The sequence below is a fragment of the Carcharhinus amblyrhynchos genome, unplaced genomic scaffold (genome assembly GCF_965287045.1).
Source record: "Carcharhinus amblyrhynchos unplaced genomic scaffold, sCarAmb.v2.hapA scaffold_39, whole genome shotgun sequence".
In the NCBI taxonomy this organism is placed as follows: domain Eukaryota; kingdom Metazoa; phylum Chordata; class Chondrichthyes; order Carcharhiniformes; family Carcharhinidae; genus Carcharhinus; species Carcharhinus amblyrhynchos.
Genome location: NW_027649780.1, coordinates 5338487 through 5353794, shown reverse-complemented (window position 1 = coordinate 5353794; position 15308 = coordinate 5338487). Strand labels below are relative to the sequence as shown.

Genomic DNA, 15308 nt, shown 5'->3' with positions numbered 1-15308 from the left:
CCAATCAGCTGCTTTTGCTGCTTTCCTTGCACTTGCGCAAGGATATTTTGGTCTTGGAGGGAGTGCAGAGGAGGTTCACTAGGCTGATACCGGAGTTGAGGGGGTTGGATTGTGAAGAGAGGCTGAATAGACTGGGCTTGTACTCGTTGGAGTTTAGAAGGATGAGGGGGGATCTTATTGAGATGTATAAGATGATGAAGGGGATGGATAGGGTAGAGGTGGAGAGGTTCTTCCCGCTCAGAAAGGACAGCAGGACTAGAGGGCACAGCCTCAAGATAAGTGGGGGGGGCAATTTAGAACGGAGTTGAGGAGGAACTTCTTCACTCAAAGGGTGATGAATCTCTGGAATTCTCTGACCGTTGAACTGGTGGAGGCTGCCTCGCTAAATATATTTAAGACGCGGGTAGATAGGTTTTTGGTAGGCAAGGGGATTAAGGGTTATAGGGAGAAAGCGGGAAAGTGGAACTGATCCACTTCAGATCAGCCATGATCTTATTGAATGGCGGGGCAGGCTCGAGGGGCTAGATGGCCTACTCCTGCTCCTATTTCTTATGTTCTTAGCCCACTGTGCCAAAGTGCCTGTAAAGATCTCCAGTACCACAGTTCTGAACCCTATAGAAGGCCTCTTTTATATCCCCTCATGCCTTCTCAAGGCTCATCTAGTCCATGAGATTCACCTCCTGCTCCATCAACCCTATTCCCATTAAAATCCTGATTTCCCAACAGCCCATGTTAGCTGATATTGCTCCATCTCTCTCTTCCCCTTAATTTACTGCTCCTTTTGCCTTTAAACCGAGCATTTTCACCCATCCTCAGAAAGAATTCCTGAAAACTACCGCCCAATGTCCTAGCCAGCCTTTCCTCCCCAAAGCTCTTGTCATCTCTGAAAATGCCCAGGAATTCGAACTTTTCAATCCCTCCAACAAGATTTCTGCCCCTGCCACAGTGTTAAAACAGTTCTTTATCACAGTAACAAATTTCATCTAACGTGACTACGACAAGGATTACTGTTCCTTATTGTCCTTTTTGGACATTCTGCAGTCTTTGACACCATTGATAGAACCATCCTCCTCCAGTACCTCTCAACTATTGTCCAGTTGGGTGCAATTTCACTGCCCAATTCCTTTTCTCTCAATACAGTTGTAGCCAGACACTCACCTGCAATATCTGTGATTATTTGAGTTCGACTATCAAAAACTCACTCGCTCGGTAAGTGATCAGGTGTCAGCGCACTTGGATACAAAAATGTTGCGTTATTAGTCATTACTGGTGGACAAAGTTCTTTTTACAGCAGCTCTTTTTGAGAGAATCAACATCAATGGAATTCAATGAAGAGGTTACAATCTACATCCCTGGCTCATGGTGGTAAAAATAGCTGATAGTTCCCATTCACGTACAAAGCATAGCAGAATAGCTGTGAATTGCTGTTACTGTGTATTGCTATTATTGCTGCAGGACAGCACAGTGGCACAATGGTTGGTATTCTGCCTCACAGCGCCAGGGACCCAGGTTTGACCCGGCTTGGAACACTGTGTGGAGTTTGCACGTTCTCTCCATGTCAGGAATGCATAGGTTAGAGGGATTAGTGGGTATAATAATGTAGGGATATGGGGGTAGGGATTGTGTTCGGTGTAGACTCGATGGGCTGAAGGGCCTCTTTCTGCACTGTAGGGTTTTATGATCTATGTCTGCAAGGATTTGCTCCGGATGCTCCAGTTTCCTTCCACGGTCCAAAAGGTGCATTCTCCCTCTGTGAACGCTAAATTCTCCCTCCATGAAGCTGAGCAGTGGAGGAATTAGGTGATTTTCACAGTAACTTCATTGCAGTGTTAAAATAAGCCTACTTGTGACAGTATTTTTTTTCTTAAATTATTAAAACAGATTGACAAGATACCACATGGTAGGTTGTTGCGTAAAGTTAAATCTCACAGGACCCAGGTTGAGGTAGCTAAATGGATACAAAATTGACGTGATGACAAAACAGTAAGAAGTCTCACAACATCAGGTTAAAGTCCCAACAGGTTTATTCGGTAGCACAAGCTTTCAGAGAACAGCCCCTTCACCAGGTGAGTGGGAGTTCTGTTCACAACAGGGCATAAATAGATACAAACTCAATTTACAAGATAAAATAGTTGGAATGCGAGTCTTTACAGGAAATCAGGTCTTAAAGATACAGACAACGTGAGTGGAGAGTGGGTTAAGCACAGGTTAAAGAGATGTGTATTGTCTCCAGCCAGGACAGTTGGAGATTTTGCAAGCTCAGGCAAGTTGTGGGGGTTACAGATAGCGTGACATGAACCTAATATCCTGGTTGAGGCCATCCTCATGTGTGCGGAACTTGGCTATCAGTCTCTGCTCGGCGACTCTGCGCTATTGTGTGTTGTGAAAGCCACCTTGAAGAAGATCGGAGGCCGAATGCCCGTGACCGCTGAAGTGTTTGCCAACAGGAGGAGAACACTCCTGCCTTGTGATTTCAAGTGGTGTTCATTCATCCATTGTCGTAGCGTCTGCATGGTCTCCCCAGTGTGCCATGCTTTGGGACATCCTTTACTGTGACGTATCAGGTAGACAACGTTGGCCGAGTTGCAAGAGTACATACTGTGTACCTGGTGGATGGTGTTCTCACGTGAGAGGATGGCATCCATGTCGATGATCCAGCAGAGGTTGCTGTGGCAGGGTTGTGTGGTGTTGTGGTCACTGTTCTCCTGATGGCTGGGTAGTTTGCTGTGGACAGTGTTCTGTTGAGGTTGTGCGGTCGTTTGAAGGCAAGAAGTGGGGGTGTGAGGATGGCCTTGGCGAGATGTTCATCTTCATCAATGACACGTTGAAGGCTCCGGTGAAGATGTCGTAGCTTCTCTGCTCCAGGGAAATATTGGACGATGAAGGGTAGTCTGTCCACCCTTATCCCGTGTTTGTCTTCTGAGAAGGTTGGTGCAGTTTTTTGCTGTGGTGCACCGGAACTATCGATCAATGAGTTAACAGCCATATTCTGTTTTTATGAGGGCATTGTTAAGCATCTGGAGGTATCTGTTACGATCCTCCTCATTTGAGCAGATCCTGTATATACTTGTCCATTGGGGATGGTTTCTTTAACGTGTTTAGGGTGGAAGCTGAAGAAGTAGAACACCGTGGGGTTATCCGTGAGCTTGTGGTACAGTGATGTGCTCACGTGACCGTCCTTGATGACAGAAGCCAGAAGGTTGTAGAGGGTTGTTTTTCAAACTGGAGGCCTGCGACCAACGGTGTGTGTCAGGGATCAGTGCTGGGTGCACTATTATTTGTCATTTATATTAATAATTTGGATGAGAATTTAGTAGGCATATTTAGTAAGTTTGCAGATGACACCAAGATTGGTGGCATAATAGTCAGTGAAGGAGGCTATCTAGGATTGCAACAGGATCTTGATCAATTGGGCCAGTGGACTGACAAATGGCAGATGGAGTTTAATTTAGATAAATGCAAGATGATGCATTTTGGTCGATTGAACCAGGGCAGGACTTACTCAGTTAATGGTAGGGGAGAGTTAATCTAATGGTGCAGGTTTATAGCTCCTTGAAAGTGGAGTCACACATGGACAGAGTGATGAAGAAGGCATTCAGCATACTTTGTTTCATTAGTCAGAATATTGAATACAGGAGTAGGGATGTCTTATTGAAGTTGTACGTGACATTGGTAATGTCACACTTGGAACACTGTGTACAGTTCTGGGTCACCCTGTTATAGAAAGGATATTTTCAACTAGAAAGAATGCAGAAAAGATTTACTAGGATGTTACTGTGACCTGATGGTTTGAGTTTGTGGATGGCCATAAAACAATAGATAAGGGTCATGGGTGGAGGGGAGAACCGGTGGTGTTAAAATGGCGGCACGGGCTCGTTGGGCCGAAGGGCCTGTTTCCCGGGCTGTTTTGTTCTTTGTTCTTTGAGTTATAAGGAGAGGCTGGATAGCCTGGGACTTTATTCTCTGGAGCATAGGAGACTTGAAGGGTGATCTTATTAGAGGTCTATAAAACGAGGGGCATAGATCAGTTAGATAGTCAATATCTTTTCCCAAAGGTATGAGAGCCTAAAACTAGAGGGCATAGGTTTAAGGGGGAAGATACAAAAGTGTCCAGAGGGGCAATTTTTTTTCACAGAGGGTGGTGAGTGGAACAAGCTGCCAGAGGTAGTAGTAGAGGCAGGTACAATTTTGTCTTTTAAAAAGCGTTTAGACAGTTACATGGGTAAGCTGGCTATAGAGGGATATGAGTCAAACACGAGCCATTGGGACTAATTTGGGGGTTTATAAAAGGAGTGGCATAGACAAGTTGGGCAGAAGGGCCTGTTTCCATGCTGTAAATCTCTATGCCTATACAAACAACAGCTTCATTAATGCAGCATGGGGATGGTAGGACATGGATCTTGATCCTTCATGTTTTACAATCCCTCTCAGCAGAATCTCATCTTCACTTCCCCCGGATTCAAAGATTAGCTGAGACTAGGTCTCTAATGGCAGGGCACAGTCCTCAGAAAACGCTCTGTCTTGTCTAAAAGCAAATTACTGTAGATGCTGGAATCTGAAACCAAAAGAGAAAATGCTGGAAAACCTCAGCAGGTGTGGCAGTGTCTGCAAGGAGAGAAAAGAGCTGAGGTTTCGAGTCCAGGACAAAGGGTTGCCTGGACTTGAAATGTCAGTTCTTTTCCCTCTGCATTGGCTGGTTGTGTGGGTGCTCAAAGGGAGCTGCTCTCTTTGTTTGGAGATGGTTTCTGGGGAGGAGCCAGAAGTTGTAGAGGGTGAGAATGGAACATGGTCATTGTAAACCCCGCCCCCTGACCTCACCCGATACCTCACAATGCCCCGGGACTGATTGACGGCAGCTTCGATAGTGAGAGTGGAGGATGGTCATTGTAAACCCCGCCCCCTGACCTCTCACCCGACACCTCACAATGCCCGGGGATTGATTGACTGACGGCAGCTCCGACAGTGAGAGTGGAGAATGGTCATTGTAAACCCCGCCCCCTGACCTCTCACCCGACACCTCACAATGCCCGGGGATTGATTGACTGACGGCAGCTCCGACAGTGAGAGTGGAGGATGGTCATTGTAAACCCCGCCTCCTGACCTTTCACCCGTACCTCACAATGCCCGGGACTGATTGACGGCAGCTCTGACCAATAGGAGACGAGGAGGCCCACTGGTCCTCCATCCAATCGGAGTGAACGAGGGGGCGGGGCTGTGACTGAAGCATGCGCAGTGCGGGTGTTGGGGCTGGAAGGCCTGTTAAGAAATTCCATCCTGTATTTCCAATGAAGATTTTCCTAAACTCCTTTTACAGGGAGTGAGAAAGGGAGGATTTACAGACGGGAAAGGCAGAGCAAACATCACATCAGGTTAGAGTAAAATCCTACAGTGCAGAAGGAGGCCATTCGTCCCATCGATTCTACACAATCCCATCCAAGCCCTCTCCCCATAACCCCATGCATTTATGCTACTAATCCCCTTGACACCAAGGGGCAATTTAGCGTGACCAATTCGCCTTAATCTGCATAACTTTGGACTGTGGAGAAAACCAGAGCACCCTCTGGAAACCCATGCAGTCACGGGGAGAATGTGCACATTCTGCAGACAGTGACCCAAGCTGGCAGTCGAAACCAGGTCCCTGGCGCTGTGAGGCAGCAGAGCTAACCAATGTGCCACTGCGCTGCCCACAAAGTTTAAATGCGCTTCTACCACACTGAGGCACCAGCAGATTCACGTGGAGGGAGGTCATACACCTGCTGTGCATATGGCAAGGGATTCACTCAGTCTTCGGGATTTTGCACACACTTCTCACTGTGGAGAAAGCATTCAGCAGCTGGCTCTGACAGTCACTGTATTCGTCAGGACCTGAATATCATTGGTCTTGATTGTGGAAGGACAAATGTTTATTCTGTCTGTGGGGAAAGATTTCGAATGTCAGTGTGACTGGAAAAGTGCTGAGACACACACACATTGTGTGAGAGTGTTCCAGTGAACTGATTGTGGAAAGAGGTTTAACCAGTTGCACAGCCTGAAAGAAATCACAGCATTCACAGTGAGGAGAAACTGTACACATGTTCTGTGTGTGAATGAGGCTTTACTGATCATCAAACCAAGGCAGACACAAGGACATCAGCACCATGGAGAAACCGTGGAAATGTGGGGACTGTGGAAAGGGATTCAATTTTCCATCACAGCTGGAAATTCATCGACGCAGTCACACTGGGGAGAGACCGTTCACCTGCTCAGTGTGTGGAAAGGGATTCACTCAGACAACCAAACTCATTTTACACCAGCGAATTCACACTGATGACAGGCCATTCAGCTGCACTCACTGTGGGACAAAGTTTAAATGCGCTTCCACCCTGCTGAGGCACCAGCAGATTCACAGTGGGGAGAGGCCATACATCTGCTCTGTATGTGGCAAGGGATTCACCCAGTCTTCGGGACTTTGCACACACCAGAGAATTCACACTGTGGAGAAGGCATTTAGCTGTGCTTCCTGTGGAAAGCGGTTCAGGCAGTCATCCGAGTTCAATGAACACCAGCAAATTCACACTGGGGAGAGGCCATTCATCTGCTCTGTGTGTGGGAAGGGATTCACTCGGTCATCGCACCTTCTGAGACACCAGCGAGTTCACACTGAGGAGAAACCATTCAACTGCACTTCCTGTGGAAAGAGGTTCAGGCAGTCATCTGACCTCAAAGCACATCAGCGAGTTCACACCGGGGAGAGGCCATTCACCTGCTCTGTATGTGGAAAGGCATTCAGACGGTCATCTCACCTGCTAACACACCAGCAAATTCACAAGTGAATACAGAGGTTAGATTCTGCTGTTGTTGTTGCTGTTCCTGGACTGATAGTCTGACAATATTTGGTTTGTTTCTACTGATATCAACAAACCACATAACAGTCTGGAGTTTAATATTCTGGAGATGTCATTCACCTTTGGGCTGCAGTGTCCCTTTTTAAATGCCCCGTCTGTGACCTTCGCACATAATTCAAGAACTCTCAACAGGATCTTGTTCACGATAAAATTATGAACTTTTCCATCAACGCTTAATTGATGCAAAATCTACAGTTGAGTGTCTGAGAGGTTCCACTGAATTCTAATCTCCAATTAGAAATGGGTTGTTAATTCTTCAGGTGAAAAGAAGCAGGAAAAAAATACAAATTGTCTTAAAGCTGCACAAATAATTTGCTCGCCCATTTTTAACAAAGACTAAACATCCTGCTAAAAGAAGCAGTGTGATAATAAAGAGTACATGAGGCTCTTGGGACAGATCAGTGCAAAGTGTGGAATGTATGAAAAATATCAGAGACTACCTTCCTTTAGCTTTTGAGGAAGTTGCTGTGGGTCTAAAGGTACAAGATAAAGACAAGAAATATTTTCATTCCAAACCTTAAAGATGTGGAAACCCGATTTAGTCTTTCTCCAATAAAACGCTTAAAGGTTTAAAGCTTATTTATCACAGTAAGGCTTTCATTAACATGGTAATGAAGTTACTATGACATTCTCACAGTCGCCACAGTCTGGTCAGGTCATTGCACCTAACCAGCACATCTTTCAGAACGTGGGAGGAAAACAGAGCAGCCAGAGGAAACCCACGCAGACACGGGGAGAATGTGCAAACTCCACACAGACAGTGACCCAAGCCAGGAATCGAACCCAGGTACATTGGCGCTGTGAAGCAGCAGTGCTAACCACCGTGTCGCCCCATGTCAAGGACAAAAGGGTGATTCAAGACAAAGTCGTGGAGAAATGGATAGGGACTGGACTGGTATACCGGCTAAGTTTCTGACTGATAATGGAGGGGAATGTGTTAATGATGAGTTTGGAGAAGTGTGTGAAAACATGAGTATTCTGGTCATGAACACCGCAGCTTAAAGTCCTTTCAGTGATGGACTCTGTGAAAGGAATCACGCGGTGATCGATGAAATGCTGCAGAAAATCTTAGCTGATCAGCCAAATTGCAAGTTGATAACTGCAGTGACCTGGACAATTCATGTAAATAATTCACTTTCGACGGTTGGAGGGTATATGTCATTTGGTCTATGGCAGAAATCCCAAATTACCCTCTTTGCTGGGCAACAGACTTCCTGCTTTAGTAGGGGTACAATTTGTTCCATTTTTAATCATCAATTATCAGCTTGTTTCATGAAAAGAAGTGCTTGAATTGAGAAATTGTGGGGATCCTAGAAGAGGGTGTCTTGTCATATAACACTTTGTACAAAATCAAGGAAATCATTTCTTTGACTCATTGTGAAATACGTTGCTGTGAATTGTGTTTACACCAGTCAGAATTGTTAACATTTGAGGAGAAATTCAAATAGCCAGTGATTAACAAAGAAATATAAGAACATAAGAACATAAGAAAATAGGAGCAGGAGTAGGCCATCTAGCCCTTCGAGCCTGCCCCGCCATTCAATAAGATCATGGCTGATCTGTCGTGGCTCAGTTCCACTTTCCCGCCCTCTCCCCATAACCCTTAATCCCCTCTCTTATCAAGAACCCATCAACCCGCTTCTTAAAAATATTTAGCGAGGCAGCCTCCACCACTTCAACGGGCAGAGAATTCCAGAGATTCACCACCCTTTGAGTGAAGAAGTTCCTCCTCAACTCCGTTCTAAACCGCCCCCCCCTTTATCTTGAGGCTGTGCCCCCTAGTCCTACTGTCTTTTTTGAGCGGGAAGAGTCTCTCCACCTCTATCCTATCCATCCCATTCATCATCTTATACGTCTCAATGAGATCTCCCCTCATTCTTCTAAACTCTAACGAGTACAAGCCTAGTTTATTCAGCCTCTCCTCATAGCTCATAAATATGCCACAAGATTCAACATTTTTGAACAAAACCAAAATTTATTTATAAAACAATATTAAAAACCCGCACTATGAACATAACACTTCATAAACTAAAGACTTATGGTACGAATCCAGTTCTACATTTTAAATCTTTCCCCCCACCAGAGTTCCCTTGTACTTCATTATAGTCATAGAGACCCTTCGGCCCAACTTGTCCATGCCACCTTTTTTCTTTTTAAACCCCGAAGCTAGTCCCAATTGCCTGCACTTGGCCCATATCCCTCTATACCCATCTTACCTATGTAACTGTCTAAATGCTTTTTAAAAGACAAAATTGTACCTCTGGCAGCTTGAGCCATACACTCATTACCTTCTGTGTGAAAAAAATTGCCCCTCTGGACACTTTTCTATCTCTCCCCTCTTACCTTAAACCTATGCCCTCTAGTTTTAGACTCCCCTATCTTTGGGAAAAGATATTGACTATCTAGCTGATCTATGTCTCTCATTATTTTATAGACCTCCATAAGATCACCCTCAGTCTTCTACGCTCCAGAGAATAAAGTCCCAGTCTATCCAGCTTCTCCTTATAACTCAAACCATCAAGTCCCATACCATCCTAGTAAATCTTTTTGGCACTCTTTCTAATTTAATAATATCCTTTCTATAACAGGGTGCAGAACTGTACACAGTCATCTTCTTGAAGCCCAAGACACTTTGCTTCACCGTTAATCACCTGGCGAACATTTGTGAGATTTGCAAACTTACTAATCCTATCGCCCGCCCTCCCCTCTCCATATAGTCATCAATGTCATTTATATAAATGATGAATAGGGGGCCCAACACACATTCCTGTGGTTCACCACTGGACACTGGCTTCCAGTCACTAAAGCAGCTGTCATCACTCTCTGTCTCCTACAACTGACCCAGTTTTGAATCCACTTTATCAAATTATCCTGTATCCCATGTACTTTTACCTCCTTTACAAGTCTCCCCTGTGGGACCATGCCAAAGTCTTTGCTGAAATCCATATAAACCACATCGACAGCCATACCCTTGTGTTGTGGGGAAACTTCAAGGTGTCTTGACATAGACAAATCAAAACTGTGCAAAGATGTAACAATTTATTTAACATAAAACATAAAAACAAACGTACAGCCGACCAAAGACTTCCAAAAGGGTTAAAAGCTCTGAGGAATAGAGCCACAGAACCAGTCCAAAACATAAGAACATAAGAAATAGGAGCAGGAGTAGGCCATCCAGCCCTTCGAGCCTGCCCCGCCATTCAATAAGATCATGGCTGATCTGTTGTGTCTCAGTTCCACGTTCCCGCCCTCTCCCCATAACCCTTAATCCCCTCTCTTATCAAAAATCTCTGAAGCACAGAATCAAATACAGATCAAATATACTTTTTCATAATCAATACCAACTTTCATTGAGCTTAAGATCAATTTCATTTAATAGTCATACATCAGTACAAATTTCTGTCAAGTATCTCAACCAAATATGTAATACTTAATATCATGGTGATATTCCATTTGTATTTCAAATCTGGACGTTTTTACCTTTTTGGCTCTAACTACATCTGTGTTGCCTGGTAACGGCAGACGCTACCACAAGGTCAAAATGGACATTCCCTCCGGTTCACTTCAAAGTTGAATAAACATGTGATCCTGCGTCCAGGAGCGTGTCTATCTTTGTGTCTGGGCAGTGGATACATCTATTTATGAACGTTGCAGAATATGTACCCTCAGTTCCCAGGACTTTGGCTTTAAACTAGTGACATTTACCACTACGCCTTTCGGTACCTTTGTTTGACTTAAGTATACAATACATTAAAATACATTTAAAATATCAGCGTATATATTTTAAAATCATACCTACTTGTTTTGATTCACTTTCTGCATTCACATACGTGTAAACTATTTATGTTAGCTTGCCAAATAATCATTTAACTCCTTACTGATTGCTCTGAAAGACTGCATTCTGCCTCTAAATCTTATTAGTTGATTACGAATCCCCTTCCATACCTTGCCGACACACCTGGCCACCTCCTCAAAACATTCAATCAAATTTGTCAGGTATGGCTTCCCTCTGATGCAAATATCTGTCTATTCCTGATCAAGCTTTCCGTCTCCAAGTGGAGATAGATACTCTCCTTCAATAGTTTCTTCAATAGTTTCTCTACCACTGACGTGAGGCTCACTGGTGGGTAGTTGCCTGATTTCCCTCTTTCTAAATAGCGGAACCACATTAGCTGTTCTCCAGTCATCTGCACCTCTCCCGATGCTAGAGAGGAGTTGAAAATTTGGGTCAGTGCCCCTGTAATCTCCTCCTTTGACTCCCACAGCAGCCCAGGGTACAATTCATTTATCCACTTTAAAGGCCTTGTTCTTCCCTCTGTCAATTTTCTGCAGAACTTCAGTCTTGGGGCAGCAGGTTTAAGGGGTCAATTGGCCTATTCCTGCTCTAAATCGCTTCTGTGAGAAACATGTCAGGTAAATTAGACAAAAGAACCATGTAACAACCCCAGCCCACCTTCACGGCAATGTGGCATGCTTTGGAGGTTCCAAACAGAAATAAGAATTAAATATCTGTTAAGTTCCTAACACCCTTACATTCTGTCATAAGAACATAAGAAATAGGAGCAGGAGTAGGCCATCCAGCCCTTCAAGCCTGCCCCGCCATTCAATAAGATCATGGCTGATCTGTCGTAGCTCAGTTCCACATTCCCGCCCTCTCCCCATAACCCTTAATCCCCTCTCTTATCAAAAAACCCATCAACCCGCGTCTTAAAAATATTTAGCGAGGCAGCCTCCACCACTTCAACGGGCAGAGAATTCCAGAGATTCACCACCCTTTCAGTGAAGAAATTCTTCCTCAACTCCATTCTAAACCGCCCCCCCTTTATCTTGAGGCTGTGATCCTTGTAAAATCTGAAAGCGGGTATTTGAAACAAGGCTCCAAAAGCATCAGCCTAGTGGAGGCAAAGTTGTGAGATCAACCAGGCCAGCATCAAGAAATCTTCCCCATTGACCAACTGTGAGAATGAACAAAATGCAGTCCTGGAGAGAATTGAGAGCAGAAACAATAACATCAGATTTCAGCACTTGTAATCACTTGTGAACTCGCTTGTGTCTCCACAGGATGGATAAAAGAGTGAATCCTTTCGCACACTGAGAGCAGGTGAATGGTCTCTCCCCAGTGTGAACTTGCTGGTATCTCTCCAGGTTGGATGAATCATTAAATCCCTTCTCACACTGAGAGCAGGTGAATGGCCTCTCTCCAGCGTGAATGCACCGATGATTTTCCGGCTCTGATGGAGCTTTGAATGTCTGCTCACAGTCCCCACATTTCCATGGGTTCTTCGTGTTTTAGGTTTCGCTGTATCACCCCAGATCTGTTTAAGAGTTGGAGCCTCATTCACATACCAAATACGTGTACAGTCTGTCCCCGCTATGAACAATGTGATGGCTTTCAGCCTCTGTAGCTGGTTAATATTCTTTCCACAGTTAGTGCACTCTCACTTGGGTGACACACTCGTCCTTCTAGATTCAAAGACCGAGGAGACTCAGGCTCCAAGGAATGGAGTGACTCCGTCAAATCTAGACATCATGTCTGGAGAGATTTCTGTCTGCAAATGCCCCTGTCGCAATAACCTGTAAAAGTGATTTACAAATGCCACCGCAATCAGTATAGGATAGAAATTCAGAACTGACAATTCTATTTTCCTTCTCATTCCCCAAAAGCTGTAAATCTCCATCCCACACACTCTCCCTCCATTCTCACTCTGCTGTATCTAATATCCACCTTCCCAATTCTCCCGAAGGGGCTGATTGACAGATCCATGCTCACTGCTTCCTGTCCTGGACACAGAGAGAGCTGAGAATGTGTCTGTACTCGTTGGAGTTTAGAAGGATGAGGGGGGATCTTATAGAGACGTATAAGATATTGAAGGGGATGGATAGGTTAGAGGTAGAGAGATTCTTCCCGCTTAGAAAGGATAGCAGGACTAGAGGGCACAGCCTCAAGATAAAGGGGGGGGGGTGCAGTTTAGATCAGAGTTGAGGAGGAATTTCTTCACCAAAGGGTGGTGAATCTCTGGAATTCTCTGCCCATTGAAGTGGTGGAGGCTACCTCGCTAAATATATTTAAGGTACGGTAGATAGATTTCTGACAGACAAGGGAATTAAGGGTTATGGGGAGAGGGCGGGAAAGTGGAACTGATCCACTTCAGGTCAGCCATGATCTTATTGAATGGCGGGGCAGGCTCGAAGGGCTAGATGGCCTACTCCTGCTCCTATTTCTTATGTTCTTATACAATCTCCACTCAGGCTGCCAGACAGATATACTCAAGGTGGCGCCAGTGTGAGGCAGCCTCTTGCAAACTGTCCGGCATACCTTCTAATTTTATCACTTACACATGTTCTATGCTTCTAAAACTCTATTCTCTCTGCACCCTTGCTATGATTGTAACACTACATTCTGCACCCTCTCCTTTCCTGCCCCACGTACGATATATTTTGTCTGTGTAGCATACAAGAAACAATGCTTTTCACTGTGTCCCAATACATGTGACCATACCCAACACATCACCTGACTAGTCATTCCACCGTGTTGTGTGCCAATATAGAAGTATTAACACGTACCTCCCGAGGGGAAACTTTGAAGAATCTCAGTTGGTGGTCCCACCTGAGTCAAAATCTGTACATTCGAGGCTAAAGAGATATAATCACGTGCATTCATTCTAGCAATCTCTACAACCTCTGTCTCACAATCAAACACAATTGTTGATCAATGAGAGGTGAAGAATGCAGCTTGTTTACAAAACATGCACAATCACCGCGCCACTCTTTGCACACACTCGCGTTCCTGCGTTGGGCGATGTCTGGTCGCTCTTGATTGAAGGGTCGGTGCTGGGGCCTCAGCTTTTTACCATTTATATAGATGATCTGGAGGAGGGAACCGAGTGTAGGGTGTCGAAATTTGCTGATGACACCAAGATTGGGGGAACGGCAAATTGTGCGGAGGGTGTGGAGAGTCTGCAGAAGGATCTAGATAGGCTGGGCGAATGGGCCAGGAAATGGCAAATGAAATTTAATGTTGGCAAGTGTGAGGTGGTCCACTTTGGTAGGAAAAATGGTAGGAATGACTATTACTTACGGGGCGAAAAACTGCAGCAGGCGACGGTGCAGAGGGACCTCGGGGTCCTTGTGCATGAGTCGCAAAAACCCAGCTTGCAGGTGCAGCAGGTGGTCAGGAAGGCGAATGGGATGCTGGCCTTCATAGCGAGGGGGACTGAATATAAAAGTAGGGAGGTCTTGCTGCAGCTGTATAGGGCATTGGTGAGGCCGCAGCTGGAGTACTGTGTGCAGTTTTGGGCGCCGCACTTACGCAAGGATATTTTGGCCTTGGAGGGAGTGCAGAGGAGGTTTACTAGGCTGATACCGGAGTTGAGGGGGTTGAGCTATGAGGAGAGGCTGAATAAACTGGGCTTGTACTCGTTAGAGTTTAGAAGAATGAGGGGAGATCTCATTGAGACGTATAAGATGATGAATGGGATGGATAGGATAGAGGTGGAAAGACTCTTCCCGCTCAAAAAAGACAATAGCACTAGGGGGCACAGCCTCAAGATAAAAGGGGGGCGGTTTAGAACGGAGTTGAGGAGGAACTTCTTCACTCAAAGGGTGGTGAATCTCTGGAATTCTCTGCCCGTTGAAGTGGTGGAGGCTGCCTCGCTAAATATTTTTAAGACGCGGGTTGATGGGTTTTTGATGGGAGAGGGGATTAAGGGTTATGGGGAGAGGGCGGGAAAGTGGAACTGAGCCACGACAGATCAGCCATGATCTTATTGAATGGCGGGGCAGGCTCGAAGGGCTAGATGGCCTACTCCTGCTCCTATTTCTTATGTTCTTATGTTCTTATGTTCTTAAGCTGTGCCTTGATTGTAGTCTTCGTTGTAGAGCTCCGGGCATCTTCGCTATGATTCCATAAATAAAGTGTAGGCCAGCCCAGGCGTCTGTCTGTGTGGAGCCTGCATGTTCTCCCCATGTCTCCTTGGGTTTCCTCCTGGGTGTCCCGGTTTCCTCCCACCCTCCACAGTTTTGAAGATTAGGTGGATTGGCCGTGCTAAGTTGCCCCTGTGTCCAAAGATGTGCAGGTTGGGGGCACTGGCAATACAAAAGGGCCCCTTATTGTGCAGGTTAGGTGGAATGGCCATGCTAAATTGGGGCGGCACGGTAGCATAGTGGTTAGCACTGCTGCTTCACAGCTCCAGGGTTCTGGGTTCGATTCCCAGCTTGGGTCACTGACTGTGTGGAGTTTGCACATTCTCCTCGTGTCTGCGTGGGTTTCCTCCGGGTGCTCCGGTTTCCTCCCACAGTCCAAAGATGTGCGGGTTAGGTTGATTGGCCACGCAAAGAAATTGCCCCCTTCGTGTCCAGGGATGTGTAAATTAGCGGGATTAACGGGTATAATATGGGGTTAGGGCCTGATGTGGGATTGTGTTC

The 15308-nt window shown here is 45.6% G+C and overlaps 1 protein-coding gene across 1 annotated transcript in view; it reads left to right on the top strand.

Annotated features, from left to right (window-relative positions):
- The window catches only part of LOC145363551 (uncharacterized), a 47877-nt gene extending 39529 nt beyond the window's left edge, over positions 1-8348 (top strand). The window contains exons 5-6 of the mRNA XM_080218736.1: positions 1141-1209; positions 6101-8348. Coding sequence (XP_080074862.1) covers positions 1141-1209; positions 6101-6812 — 781 coding nt within the window. The 3' untranslated portion in view covers positions 6813-8348. The remainder of the gene's footprint in view (positions 1-1140; positions 1210-6100) is intronic.
- The last annotated feature ends 6960 nt before the right edge of the window (positions 8349-15308 follow it).